This window comes from Colias eurytheme, chromosome 9 (genome assembly GCF_061535395.1).
Source record: "Colias eurytheme isolate Ceu_HAF_F1 chromosome 9, ilColEury1 Martin Lab GWU primary, whole genome shotgun sequence".
NCBI lineage: Eukaryota > Metazoa > Arthropoda > Insecta > Lepidoptera > Pieridae > Colias > Colias eurytheme.
The window spans coordinates 3296187-3311432 of NC_142988.1; the positions used below are offsets into that span (position 1 = coordinate 3296187).

At 32.6% G+C, this 15246-nt stretch overlaps 1 protein-coding gene across 1 annotated transcript; it reads left to right on the forward strand.

The window, feature by feature from the left end:
• Positions 1-821: 821 nt before the first annotated feature.
• LOC149905687 (NADPH oxidase 4-like) lies at positions 822-15144 on the forward strand. Its single transcript, XM_090105493.1, has 12 exons — positions 822-1041; positions 5529-5624; positions 5823-6021; positions 7378-7475; positions 9429-9607; positions 9827-9941; positions 11777-11872; positions 12753-12890; positions 13360-13466; positions 13911-14033; positions 14155-14745; positions 14976-15144. Exons 1-12 carry the CDS (start codon positions 988-990, stop codon positions 15097-15099), a joined length of 1920 nt encoding a protein of 639 aa, XP_089961619.1. The 5' UTR covers positions 822-987; the 3' UTR covers positions 15100-15144.
• The last annotated feature ends 102 nt before the right edge of the window (positions 15145-15246 follow it).

Below are 15246 nucleotides of genomic sequence, written 5' to 3' on the forward strand. Positions count from 1 at the left end.
AATTGTCGGGTTAAAGTCGGTATTATAAAGGATTAGTCGGAAGCACAGGTCGGAAGTATAAATCATTATATTATTAACTTCTTTTACAAAGATTGATTTTTAAACTATGTAGTTAAACACAAAAATCCGTATGTTCATAATCTATTTATATCAGCTGTTTGATCTGTCGTCTGCCCACACAATATTGTGGGCTATTGCCCAATAAATATGCCATGAATCATTCCGCTAACTGTGTTTTAATTTAGTGATTCTTCCTTAAACATTTTTAATAAAAAATGATTACTTACTCGTTAAAAAATCATATGAATATTATTAAAACTTTATAAACGTATAACCTTAGAGTATAGATATAGTAGATAGTATATAATATACTCTAAGCGTATAACAATAAGTTTTTCCGCATGTCTTCACGTATAGAAAATTTTGTAGAGTAAGTCATAACATTATAAAAAGGAATTAAAATCTAATAATATATAGGTTTGTTCAATCATTTTGAAATTTAATGTTGAATACCGATTAAAATAAAAAAACACGTACCTAGTGAATTTTAATAAATTACTTAGCAAAAGGTTAGTAAATGTATAGAAGAATGAAAATTCTACTTGAATTAAAAGTTTAGTAGGTACTGTAATTTCCAGTTGTATTAAATGGTTTAGTAAAATGGTAGGTACGCGAGCCTTTCTTCTCAACTTTAAACGAGAAGTAGTTAATTGGTTTCAGTCTTCAGGCAATTTAAGACAACAGCTGGACTACACTGTAGCACCTATCTCCGTATGCTCTGGCGTTTTACGCGGCAGTCACTAGTCAGCCAGTCACACGTTGCTCTCCTTCGCACAACCGCGGCTGTATAATGTTCGGCCATACGTGACATTATAAAAAAAAAAAAAATACGGCGGGAAATTTGTTCGAATTTTTAAAACGAAAAATGTTTTTGTCATGAATGAAATAGCGCGTGTTTTGTAAATTTTAAATTATTTTACGCGCGTAATGGCACGTTTTATGAGTGTCGGTTGTGTATTTTTAAAGCAGCGTTTCTTTTTGGTGAGTAAAACATTTAAAATATGACTTATCATTATTTATTCATTCAAGTTTCAATGTACGTATCTGTATAAAAATAAATAAATCAAACTTTTCATTCATGATTACTTCATATTTATTACAAAATAGTTCCAGTTACTTTACATAAAAGCGGCTAACATGAAATCACTTTAAGTTTGTTCTGGCTTACACAATTCCAAGAAATCGGTGATGTCAACTTCGCGTTTTGTTATGGATAATATGAAACTATTTGCGTACATTACTGTTATATATCGCGAATATAGGTAGAGCTTGCATTGTACAAGGGCAGTGAACAGCATGCGAGATTTTTGCAACGTGAGCAAGGGATTCTGTTGTAACGGTGTGGTATTGGAAGCGTGATTTGGTTTTGTTGCATTCTTTATAAGCCATGATATATTGAGAATCCTTATCACAATATGTGGTAATAAATTTTGTTGTCAATAAAATAAATGGCTCAATATATAATATATCTCTATTCTCTATACTGTTTGCAGTTTCATAGAAAAAATAATATATCACATCGAGTTGAAAATGGTTAAAAAAGTTTTTTCAATTTTCACAAAGTCACATTTTGATAAATAAGTTCTATTATTTGTAAGGTGGAATATTTTACATATTTCCACATATTATTCCTATGAATATATTTTTTAAAGAAATGTTCTTAGTCGTCTAAAATATTTTTCTACTATTTTGATAAAAAAATCACGTCCTATTATTTCTTAACGTTATTGATAGCTATAAATTAGAAAAAGAGCGCAGGATAAAACCATTTTAATTTATAATTCCCAGAAATATAATTTAAACTGGCTGGATAATACAGGTAAACCTTGATCTCTTAATTAGTGTTAGGTTAGGTTTTGTGCCTTTTTCTTTGGATCCTTTTGAAATTCGATTAGGTTGTCTTATTATCTTTTTCTAAAGTATAGGTGTTATATATTTTCTTTTTAAACTACCAAATTATTTATAACATTTTACAATTGTATGGACTTATAGCAAAGTTAAAAAAATATCACATTACCTAGATTTTAAACTCATTCTTCATCCTTGAAATGTGTTTTATAACAAATTTCCTATTCATTGTTTAATTTATCTGTTTTCATGAATTACGCACGCGTTGAGGCATTGACCGTGTTTGTTTTTTCACGTAGACAGGTGTCTCGAAGATTAGGCGTTGCTAGGTCACAGTTAATTAATTAGATAGCTCTATGTGTTGATTGATATCTTATATAATTCAAATCTTGGGTTAAGTGGAAGGACATTAACCTCATGTGTTTGCTTAACGTACATAGATTGCTCTACATTCCAAAAAATGCTCTAGGTACATCGTAATTTGAGGATATAGAGTCATGAGATTGTATTTCTTATCATACAAAAATAATTGAAACATTTCTAAATAATTAAAAATTGTTGGATATTTATTATAATACTTGTTTTGTTATAATTTATTATTTGATATTATTAGAGAAAAATATCTTCGAGTGTCAGCCAGATATAATCTATGACCCTTACTATGACCTATATTTTGTTTTAAAATCTAGATTAATGACTGACTTGATTCTTAAAATAGCTTTAATCTAAATAAAGAGATGATGAAAATGAGTATCATATTTTTCTTTATACATTTGGTTACTAGAAAGTCTTTCATTTCGTGACATGGTGTTAGAAATGATAATCTTTTATAGGTAACTAGCAAACCCGGCGAACTCTTCGTTTTATTCGTTCGTTTTATGAAACATTTCATTTGTTCCCGCTTTTCTGTTGAAATTTTTCCCGAATTTTCTTTGCTATAAAGCCTTTCCAACGAATGCAAAACCGTGGAAATCGGTTCGTGCGTTCTGGAGTTATAGCGTCAGGAAGGAAAACCCGACTTCACTACATAGTATAAAACAAAGTCGCTTTCCCTGTCCCTATGTCCTTATGTCCCTATGTCCCTTTGTACGCTTAAATCTTTGAAACTACGAAACGGATTTTGATGCGGTTTTTTTAATAGATAGAGTGATTCAAGAGGAAGGTTTATATGTATAATAACATCCATTAAATAGTGGAGAAGTACTGTTATTTTTGAGGTTTGTAATGTGATGTCGTAAAAAATTACATTTTTTCCGCTTACATTGCAAACGCAGGCTGAACCCTACGAGTTTTATCAAAATAATGTACTAAGTATTATACACATTGAAAAAGTCTACAGAAAAGTCCGCGATGGTATATGTCTATCTCTTATGGATAACCCACAATAACTTTTTTTTGTCATTTACTTTTTACGACAAATAATGGCTAATTTTCGATGCGATTTTAACCAATACAGCATTAATCCTTTACCAATTAAATATTTGAATACGTTGTTCATTTAATATAGATCTATATGGCCCTTTACACCGGTGAATATTTTCGAAGATATGTATTACAGATTTAAAAATTGCGGGACGTAGGTACCTACCGTTTGCGGCGGTACCGGCCGGCCGGGCCGCTATGTTTTTATATACAACGTTAAAAGTTCTTCTGTAGTGTATTTAGTATCAGCATTGCACCCGTGCGAAGCCGGGGCGGGTCGCTAGTATTTTTATATAGCAGAAGATTTATCACTTCAAAGTAATAAGACATCTTTGATGTATTGATTTATACATTCAATAATTGGTACAATGTAACATTAGTACTCAATCCCTAACGCAATCAAAAGCCTTTATGCGTGTGGATTAGTACGGAAACGTCATCTCATCGCATGCAAATGCAAATGAGATTTCAAACACCGCGTTCAACATCCAATAATTAATGCGGGGCCACACCCGGGCCTCAAGCGAGCTGTCATCGGTCCCATATCCCCATTCAGATGTTCAATGGGAGTGCGCTGTCAAAGCACTTGTATAGGTTGTCTTTACGCACAACATTTGAATAGAGTCTGCTCTAGAGTCTAGAGTACAGTTTGCATCCGGCGTTAGATTGCTGCGATTTATGTTCTTACGTCTATACAAAGGTATGATAGCACCTCTTTTGCTTGCAATTGATACGTAGAGTTGTAGAGTTATTATTGAAAAAAGTTTTAACTTCATGGCACGTTGTAAGATAAGGCTAGGTACATATTCACTATCAATTAATTAATGTATGTGATACGCGAACCTACCGAATTTAGAAATAAGTATATGGACACGCGACATGAACCGATAAACATGAGTAAGCTTGCTTATCGCTTCATGTCTCGTAAGGAGCTTTTTATCAATGTCATACCATTCCAAATGGTAAGGTTATGATAGTGCGTTAGAATTTTTTAACATTCGCCAAGTAACAGCGAATGTTTTAGGTAGGTATGTATTGAAAATGTATACGAGGATATTTTGGTACATAGTAACCATTAACTAGTCATCGTTAGAGTATATTGGAATTTATCAATACTGTTTGTACGTGAGATAAACAGTCTTGCTAGGTTCAGAAGATAAATTGTGCATGTTGCGGTTTATTTTTAAATCATGTTCGCATAAATAAACAGATGCGTCAAAAATTTCAGGGTTACTGCAACTATACAAAATTAAGATATTTTTAAAAGTGCATATAATTTACTAGTAGTCCGCCCCGGCTTCGCCCGTGGTACATATTTCGCAATGAAAGGCAGCCAATGTCCTTTCTCGGGTATCAAAATATCTCCATACCTCATGCAAATTGGTTCAGTAGTTTAGGCGTGATTAAGTAACAGACAGACAGACAGAGTTACTTTCGCATTTATAGTATTAGTATGGATGTTCATGATTTGTACACAAATCTAGTAATCCGGACAATTTTGAAAAAAATTACGATGATCATATTGATTTCCTTAGAAATGGCTTATAGCCATAAGGCCGCCCACTGTATGCCGATTGTATCTTTTATTTTGTGTCGTCTTAATCTTGTATTTCCTATACAGTGAAGAATAAATAAATAAATAAATAAATTTCCTATTTTTTTTAAATATAACAATATGATATTAGAAGTCAAAAATATATGAGAAATTAAATCTCCATCCTCTCAGGAAATTTTAATTGTATTGATACTTTCGTTTCTTTCGTGCGCATGTGCATGATGTATCATGTATTTATAATACATAACAAATTTGCACATTCAGTTTTTATAATATACTATATATTTTGTATCATGACTTGTGGCCTAGATACAATTACCTCGTATATATCTTGCTAATTTTATAAGTTTACACATTGCGTTTTCCTTGTTGAATAGGTACACCTACATCACTTCTTTTGACAACTATAGGTACATATAATACCCATTTGAAACAATTTGTAAGGCACAAAAAATGATACCTTAGAGCTAGCGCGCACGAGCAACTTTGTCTCCGCAACTATTTTGTCTCTCCCATCAATTTGTATGGGGAGTTGCGTTGCTACGTGCGCGCACTTTCATACTAGCCCATGGGTGGAGAGACAAAATAGTTGCGGAGACAAAGTTGCTCGTGCGCGCTAGCTCTTATATTTCTTTTGTTTCAGATATCATGGATCTCACTAGTCATTTATCTTTTTTATACCAGTTTTATTTATTATTCGAACGGACGACAATTTTATTATTTAAGGCGAATGCTAGGGGTAAGATTTTTTATGTATTTGTCCCTGTACAATAATGAATAAAAAATACATTTTTACTGTTATATTTTCACGAAGTTATTTATTTTTTCAAATGATTTGTCGTCATTACCTACTTCTTTTAGACAAATAAAGTATTGTACCTTTAGCTACAGTTTTTTATCAAAGAGAGAAAATTAAAAAATGAAATTTCTTTCACAGTCAGGACTCTGCGTATCTCGGGGAACAGCGACTGTTCTTAATGTATGTTGTGCACTCGTACTGTTGCCTCTATGCAAAAAATTGAATCAAATCCTGTATCGTGTTCTGTCAAAATTATGCCCAGGACTCTTTTTCTTCTGGCTGGAGAGGGCGAAAAGTTTCCATATGACTGTAGCCTGTACGCTTCTGATATTTGGCGGTAAGTTCTAGGTGTTTAAGGTGAATTTAGTTACAGTATATAATAAAAAAAATATATACCGGCCGAATCGATAACATCCACCTTTTTTTAAGTCGGTTAAAAATATGACAAAATAAGTGGCACGAAGTTTTTATATAATATTATATAGATTGTATACGAAGTATATTATTATTAGTCTGTGATATAGATTACGATGGTTAAAGTCATTTCTTAATTTCCAGATTAACATTGTTCTGTTCTAGTGTGTTAATCTCTTAAATGCAGATCAAAATTTTCCAAGCATGCTCAGAGCTACAACTCAGAAAGTTTCATTCAAATTTACAGTGTTAGAAGCACTTAACCGAAACTTAACTTTAAGAATTGACTACGCTCTCTAGAAAGTTTTGCAGCCAGCTTTACGTAAGGCTTTGCAAATAGTTCAAAGTTCTTACCGTACGCACTTTATGAGAGCCGACATTAACCTGTTCTACTTTGACTGCTCCTTACTCCCATTCTAGAGAGCGAATTCTAATTTTACAAACGAAACGAAATTTCCGTCAATTTACTACTAGCTAGGAACATAACATAAGCTATGGCAAGTGTTTGTTATGTCTAAAACGCTGAGTTATTATCGTCCGAATACTCTCTTATTCGGTATTTCACATTGCTGTTGCGTTGAAAACGGAATAATTAAAGAACAACCTCAAGTTTACATAACTCTACAAAATCGTCTCTACCAACATCTCGAATATTTTTTAATTTTTTTCGGAACTCAAACAAAGGTCTAGACGTCCACTCATTTATTTTAAAAAGAGTGAAAATATTAGTAGCTTTGCTCCCAAAGCTCCTTACATCTTTTTTAGACCTAAAACGTCCCTCAGAACACGATTAAGTCCTTCAGACGTAGGCTAATGACTGTACAACACCGTTTGGGAATTGAAGTAAGCGTACAAAAGTTAATACGAAAGCATGCGAGAATGTTTGAAAATAGACGCATATTAAACCTCCTTGTTTCATGGGACATGGGGTGTGTGGTTAGTGTGAAAGGAGGCAGGAAAGGCAGTCTGTTATAAACCAGTGGTTATTTGGTATGCTTCTGGGAGCGATACATCAATTATATTGGTAGCTCGATGGCCCATTTGTAATTGCTATATGCGTTTGGAAATTTCAAATATTTACACCTCAACCTAAAGGTACTGCTGATAGCTTAAAAAATGTAACAGGAGAAGAGTCATCCATTCAGAAGAAAATGTTAGTTAAGGGTTTAGGTATATTCTAACTATTTCATCTACAATTCTAAATTCCTCTTACATATTGGTTTACTGAAATGACGTATAAATTCTCTTCAGTGCATACATTTTGTACATTTTCTTTCAGTCATACATTCCATATCCCACTTTGTAAACCTATGGAATTTTTCCCGGAGCTATGACGAGGAAAGGATCGAAATAAACCTAGCTAGATATAAAAATGAGGTGAGTCACTTTTAATCCTATTTATTGAATTACCTAGGTATTGTGAATCGACCGTAATAAAGCAACTTGTACTGTTTGTTTAAACTACTTTACATAGATATCTTATGAAGCGGAACAATGGGTTGGTATAATGGGTATTAAAATGCTTAGGTTATTTTGAAATATTTAAATGCCAATAGTCTGGTCAAGTCCTAGTGAACAATGTTTAGTTATTCGGAAATTCTATTAAATTGCAAATTATTCAACTACAAACAGAACGGCTATTTTCTTCACAAACATTTTTTTACAAAGAATGCAAATCTCAATAGCAGTTCCTCGGAACACTGTAAACTGGGCAAAAGGTGACTATGCAACATGGAATGAAAAACGTTTGAGCAAAACTCATGTGCATTTTAGACTAAACGTGGGCCACGCATTGTCGAGTCCTCGTATGGGGTATAGTGGATTGTCTTGTTTCCGAGCTGCATGATGAACAAACACACTCGAGTGTTGGAGGTGATTAAAATGAGAACGTAACCTTTGGCCAGGACAAGTTATATGCGTTTATCTTTACTGAAAGGACACGTAATTGCTTTTTTTAATGAGGATATTTAGAACGCATATGCTGTTTCAGTAGGGATTATGAACTGAATTTTTACGGTGTGTAGCATGGTGGATATATATTTTTTATTCATACGTCTCTACATTTTAAAGATTTAATTTGTTATATAAAAATAGAATGTTGATTATTTTTAATGCAAAAATAATGGTCGGTTTAAATGAGAAATATATAATGTGTTTCTATTTACTATACGAACTATAATTAGCTTTAGAAACTTTAGCATCTAGGCAAGCTAGCTCAAGGACACACCCAGGAGCAATTATTCACTCGTACTAGGTACGTAGTACGTACGCTTGTAGTACGAGCGTCTAGTAGTAATATTACAAGTGCTAGTTGACCGTATATTCGTGACTTTGCTGTTTATTCAGAGACCTACAAAAAAGACCCACTCCAGCTCTTTAGGTCTTTGTTTTTAGGTTTTCATACGGAATGCATAATAAGGAATACCGTGGATTTTTTACGCGAATGTTGTTCTAGGAAAATATTTTTCAACTAGCTTCCGCCCGCGACTCCGTCCGCGCGGATGTCGGTCTTCGCGTGGATGGTTTATTTCTCCATTTTGAGTAACTCTGACAATGACATCTTATAAATATCTATTGGACCCAAATACGGCTAGGCCTATAATAATACGCAACGTGTGTTCGCGGTTCTACAGAACAACGTCTATGGATAAAACTGAAAAATTAAGATTAATTTTTTTTTACGTATTTTTCCAGGATAAAAAGTATCCTATTTTACGCCCAGGATAATAAGGTATAATTATACCAAGTTTCATCGAAATCGAACCGTTAGTTTTTACGTGATGCCTGAACATACAGACAGACAGACAGACAGACAGAGAGACAGACAGACAGACAAAAATTTTTTTAATCACATATTTGGGTTTGGTATCGATCCAGTAACACCCCCTGCTATTTATTTTTTCAATATTTTCAATGTACAGAATTGACCCTTCTACAGATTTATTATATGTATAGATAGAATGTAATACATCCTTATAATATTATTGAATGCATAAATAATAAACATACCTAACTCCGAATAAACCACCTATCGAATTTGTAGAGCAGCTGCATGTTTTTTTCTTAAAATTAAGTTCTCTTATTTTTTACCAAAATAAAAACTAGCCTAGCCGTGCTTGAATGCCACCTACTGTAGCAAAAGCAGATTCATTATAATTATAATAATAAAATAAAATTAAAGTGGCATACGATCACATATTCTATCCTTTAAACAAATCTCTATCAGCGGAGACTATTTTCTTGTGTTTTATTAGTCGGATTCAATTTTTAAACTTTAACAATATTGTTGGTAGAATTTATATCAAATTTTAATAACTCCGAACATTTCAGAGTCCCTTAAACTTATTGATGAGTGTAGCAGGCGTGTCTGGGGTTTCAATGCTGTTGATAATATTAAGTATGGGCATAACGTCCATGCGAGTGGTCAGGCGTAGAGTGTACAATGCTTTCTGGTATACGCATCATTTGTACCTGCCTTTTATGGTGATGCTGATGATTCATCCATTGAGGTAAAATATTTGGGCATAAGGCTATGAAAATGTGTTTAATGATATATTGTTATTTTCTAGTGTTCGTACTCTACATTTTTTCTTATTGCTATTATAGTTTTATACCCTTGAAACTTTTAAAGCTTCGTAAAAAACTAAAAACTAAAAGCAGCCGAGTTCAATTTGATTTTGTTTTTTGTATCTATGAGGTGGTATAAGTTAATAAAACATTGTTTTCAGTGGAGTCCTGAAAGAGGAGATTTTAGATGATGAAATGAACAGTATTAATACTAGTCAATTATTATATTATTCCGAAGAGGTAGTTGTGCCAAAATTTTCAGCTATTAAATCAAAGGTAAGTGACTATTTCATTATTCGTTGCATCAAACTGATTTTTACGATTTTTCAATTTTGCCTGTTCTGAGTTGATTTTTCTAAAATTGAGCACTATACGATGTAAAGGCATACATTCAAGAATTTCGGCGTCTATTATCGCAGTATTAGATTCCACATCAAATTTGATATTCGCACCCAAAATTATTCCAATTCAGCATTTTGCATATCTATCATTGTCTTTCAACAGGATCGCCGTCATTAATATCCATTTCCTGCAAACGATGCTTATTACGTCATGATTAAATCTCGTTGAAATAGAAACGGTTTTGCTTTTAAGGGGATATAAAGGGGAGGGAGCCATTAGTAGCACTTGATAGGGGAATTAAATAATGGACTTAATGTACCTACCAATTTGTCTCGTATGCAAAGCTGTGCTTCCAGACATTTAAGTGATATTTATTGTACGTTATGCTTTATGTGAGAGTTTTATCACTTTCTATGGAGGTTTTAATAGCGAGCGTTATTATTTTATGTCAGGATAGAGACACATCTGAGTACTTAAGTAACGGGATGATCTTTTAATTATTTTTTATCTCATTTATCCCTTTAATAGTAAAATGTTTATTACGCTTTACTATTATTTTTACATTACTTCAATTAGGTGAGTCAGCTGTATAAAACCACAGCACTTATAGAACTTAACTATATCCAAAGTGCTCTATTACATTAATGTATTTAAAAGGATTCATAAGTAACAAGCCAATGAATTTCAAAACGCAATTCGTTTTAATCAATCCTGTTGGTTAACCATTAATAAGTATGTCAACTTGAAAATGATTCACTGGTGACCTTGTATTTAAATTTAACCTTATACGCCCTGAAATCGTTATACATTGAAAGTTGATTCAATCAGTATATTGACTGCTTTGAATTGATAGCATTTGTTGTGTAAATGTCTCATTGTCATGGTCGTGATTGTGGGATAAAATCGGGGATCTACAGGGTGTCCTACTATTGGTTTACTAAGCGCGAAGAGACTTGTAGTTTTGCATACACTGATCGCGTGACAAATACTTAAACAACAAAATTACATCAAAAAAAATTTGCAAAATTTTTCCTGAAAATCCATGTTTTCTTCTATAACTTCGCGCAGCCGGCATATATCGCTTCGCTAATGTGAGCATTTTGTCTATGAAAACATGATCTTAAACGATAGCTCACGAGCTGGTAGCAAAGCTGGGCAGGTTGCTTGTTATGGGTGTACACATAGAGTTTTAAGAATTCATCTATTTGAAAAAAAACTGAGTCTGGAATTTTATAAGTATTTTTTACGTACTCAGTGTATACAGAACTATAACCTCCTTTGAGCTTAGTATACCAACAGTGGGCACCCTGTATTTTTTCAAAATAATTATTGTTCATACATGAAAAGACGTAAAAACAACAGGGGCTTAATAATAATTAATGCACCTATCTATTTTTATCCTATAGAAGGGTCATGCGTATCCAGCTTTCGTTGTTTCCAATGACAAAAGTTTGCTTTTGACTCACTACGTTTTACAATTATGTATTATGAGAGTTGATATGAAAGTTTTGCTTAGAATTAGGTATTTTGCCTAATTAATATTGACTTGAATACAACTCTGGCGAATTCAACATAGGATTTATAAACCTCTCATTATCTTTTCCGATATTCTGGTTGCTTTATCATATCATTTATTACGAATAGAACCACAGATGGGAATGTATTTTTAATTTGAGATACAGTAACTACCAATAAGTTTGACAAAGCTAATTTTATTATTGGATACAGCATTTTTTAATCAAGATGATTTATTATTTATTTATTTTCAGACTTGGCTGTGGATGGCACTACCGCTTAGTTGTTATTTTGTGGATCTGTTGTGGAGGATTTTTGTAAGAAACCTATCAAAAGTGGCGATAGTTAGGGTAAGTGGGGGTATTAAATTACAACTTCTTACTTTGGTGTTTTATAAGTACCTCGATATCTCAACATCGATTTTTTGTTAGTTAGAGATGTTTTAACATGAACTTCATTTTGTTTGAGTTGGTTGTTTAATGTTTTCATTCAATATTTTTCTAATACTTAAATTATTAATTTTCAAACTTTTTACAAAACACAGTAAGTATCTTAAGTATTTATCATTTACAACAATATATTTTCGTGTCATATCTCTCATATAATAAATAAAACGTAATAAAATATTTAGTAAGGAGTCTCCAACTGTATGTAGCCCAGTAACCGATTGAACATAATCCGCGAACGATGGATTCCTTCTAGATTGCTGACTGTTGCTTTATTAATTACATTACCTTATTAAGGTTGCGATTAATTTATCTTATAGATACAAATCTCAAAAATGTTTGGTCACTTAGCCTAAGTTAAAGTGGCTTAGGTATGGCGTCAATTATTTGCAAAAATTTTGCATAAATATATCGAAAATTAATTCTTTCCATTTTGATCCCGAAAACAATAAATTTTATACTTTTTATTGTTTTCGGGTTACTATAATCTAGGTGTCGCATTTCTCAATTTAATTTCGATAAAAAACGATAGATTTCAAATTTTATCTCAGTTTCGAGTGTTAAAATTTTATGAAACCCCATAACGATTTCTTATTTTAAATTTACGCAATAAATTTTCACTAAAACTTTACTCTAGAAACAAAATCGCATAAAAGAGTTTGCCATTCATTGCCTGAAAAACAGTTCTTAGGAGCCTGGGTCACTTTGATTTGTAAAATTATTATGTGAAAATAAATTATTTACTTATTTAGTACGTCATAGCAATAACAAATCACGCTTCCAGGTATCCCACATGGCAGGTAGGACTCTCAGTATAGTGCTAACTTCTCCAGAAAAGTTCTCGTGTCGCATGGGACAGTATGTTCTACTTCAGTGTTTGGATGTGTCCATGATAGAGTGGCATCCATTCACTGTTGTTAAGGTGAGATTAGATTTAGAGTTAGGTTTAGAGTAGTTTTCTTTGTGAAGATTGTATTTTGCTTTAAGTTATATAGTTGGTAGAACTTTATAGAAGTCGAGTCTCGGTGGACTATAATTCACTTTGAAACACTTTGAAAATATTTCATTGAATTGTTATTGTCTGTCGTCGATTACATTTTTATCTATGAAATGTATTATGTTTTTATCCGTGTAAATTTTGTGGGGGACTTAAATAAAAAAAAATATATCTAGTGACGAAAATTAAGATCCAGCAAAAATTGCTTCTCCGAAAGTTTTATTTATTCATGTTTAGTCTATAGAAAAATAGTAACTTTAACATACCATACATACATGTTATACCACATAGTAGTAATTCATTCACATGATTAAATTAGAAAATAGTGTAGGTACATAATAACGCAGTAACACGTAGGTATATTTGGCTACAATATACACCACTGGTATTCCAGATTCCAACGAGTGACCAACAGGAATTTGAACTGTGGGTCAAAGTCAAAGGCGACTGGACTGAAGCGTTGGAAAAGGTGCTTTTGGAGCGGGAACATAATCAAATAAGGTGATTTACATTTGGGACTTTTTCGTCTTAATAAAGTGCTTAATAAAGTAAATAGGGTGCTCAATTATGTGTTTTTTGTTTTATTTTGTTATGTTAGGACTCCGTCATATGATATGTAAAATTTAAGAATGTGCTTTCAGTTCTGTATTATTAATTTTTTGCCTCAAAAGCCTCAAAAGCTATTTATGTTTTAATTAAAATAACAGGAATTAATTACGTCATTGTTCTACATTTACTTAACAAACAAACGCTCGATACCTACATACCGAAATGTTCACATACTTAACTACTTGACACACTAACTTTATTACAAGGGCTTCTAAGTGATTTTCTTCGAAGTCTACATTTCCATTGCAACAATGTATTTTAATTCCTAGTATTTCAATATTAGTCATTATGATAAATTATAATAGAGTTTTTATGTATAATATTATTTTTGGACAGCGTTTTAATAGATGGGCCATTTTCGAGTCCAATGGAGGGCGCGAGTAAGTGTGATATAGCGATTTGCGTGGCGGCTGGCGTGGGAATAACTCCCTTTGTAGCCATGTTGGAGGATATTTGCAGGTAATTTGTCTATGAATTTTATGAAAAAAATATGCAATTAATCGCTGCTTTAAAAATTTTCTTCCTATTAAAAAGAAAATTCACACTAAAAGGATTCATAATGTGTTTTTTATGTCAACAGAAAACCCAGAAGTCGATATCCCGGAAGGATACATTTAATTTGGATTGTCCGAACTGAGCGTGAAGTATATTGGCTGGCAGAATTAGCCAATAAATGCATAAGTGAGCTCAGATACGCGAATCGACCAGACAGACTCCATCTTGAATTATACGTTACGAATTCCAAAGAAAATAAAAGCACTCAAGCAACACATACAATAATTGTAAATGATAAAGGCAATCTCACTCATGTATTACAAAGAGACAAAATTAATGATACTGAGAAAACCATACTTTTGACTCCTAAAATCAAAAGAAATAGCTTTATCGATATAGATGTTAAGATTTACAAAGATAATTTCAGTGCAAAGAAACCAGTGAATAAAAATGCACGCAAAAATGGATCGGGGGATGAAAATGCTACGCTTCTAACTCCTAAGCTTAAACGGAATAATTTAGTTGATATGAAAATGGCGAATCTGGGCAAAGTTAACATTAAAGTGGATGCAGGTTGTGATGTTATAAAGGATTATCCGTTAGTTGGGTGTAGGATAAGAAGAGGAAGACCGCATTGGGATCGGGTTTTTGGGTATTGGGTTCATTTGTATCCAGGGTTAGTCTGTTTTCATTGCATACCTTGTTTAAATTTATCAGTTTTCATGTATTTGAAAAGAATTATTTCACTTTAGGTCAGAATACAAACATCGATAGTTCCTCAATTGTAAATTATTAACATACTTTGGAAGTAAAAGGATTATTGTTTCGAAATAGAAATATGTCAGAAAGAGATCAGGTTTTAAGTTCATATTTTCATATTCATTCATTCTTCATTTTATTTTTCAGACATCACATAAATCTGTACTGCTGTGGACCAAAGAAATTAGTGAAACTATTAAGGGATAAATGTAAATACACTTCCATGAACACAAAGACGAAGCTGTCTTTTATCCACGAAGCTTTCTCTTGATTGTATTCCGTGTATCGACTGACTAATAAAATATAGTGTATTTTATTTACCTGATTTATTTATCTCTTTAAATAATATCGTAAAATCCTGACCAAACCAAACTAAATTTAATGAGAATTAATTATACGCCTTAGATTTCTTCTCGTT

What these genes read in the sequence shown, in the direction of transcription:
- LOC149905687 (XM_090105493.1), top strand. Translation starts at nt 988, where the DNA reads ATGGCACGTTTTATGAGTGTCGGTTGTGTATTTTTAAAGCAGCGTTTC. An exon ending in TTTCAGCTATTAAATCAAAG is followed by an intron (nt 9,942 to 11,776) that starts GTAAGTGACTAT and finishes ATTTATTTTCAG; the next exon opens with ACTTGGCTGTGGATGGCACT. An exon ending in ATGTTGGAGGATATTTGCAG is followed by an intron (nt 14,034 to 14,154) that starts GTAATTTGTCTA and finishes TTATGTCAACAG; the next exon opens with AAAACCCAGAAGTCGATATC.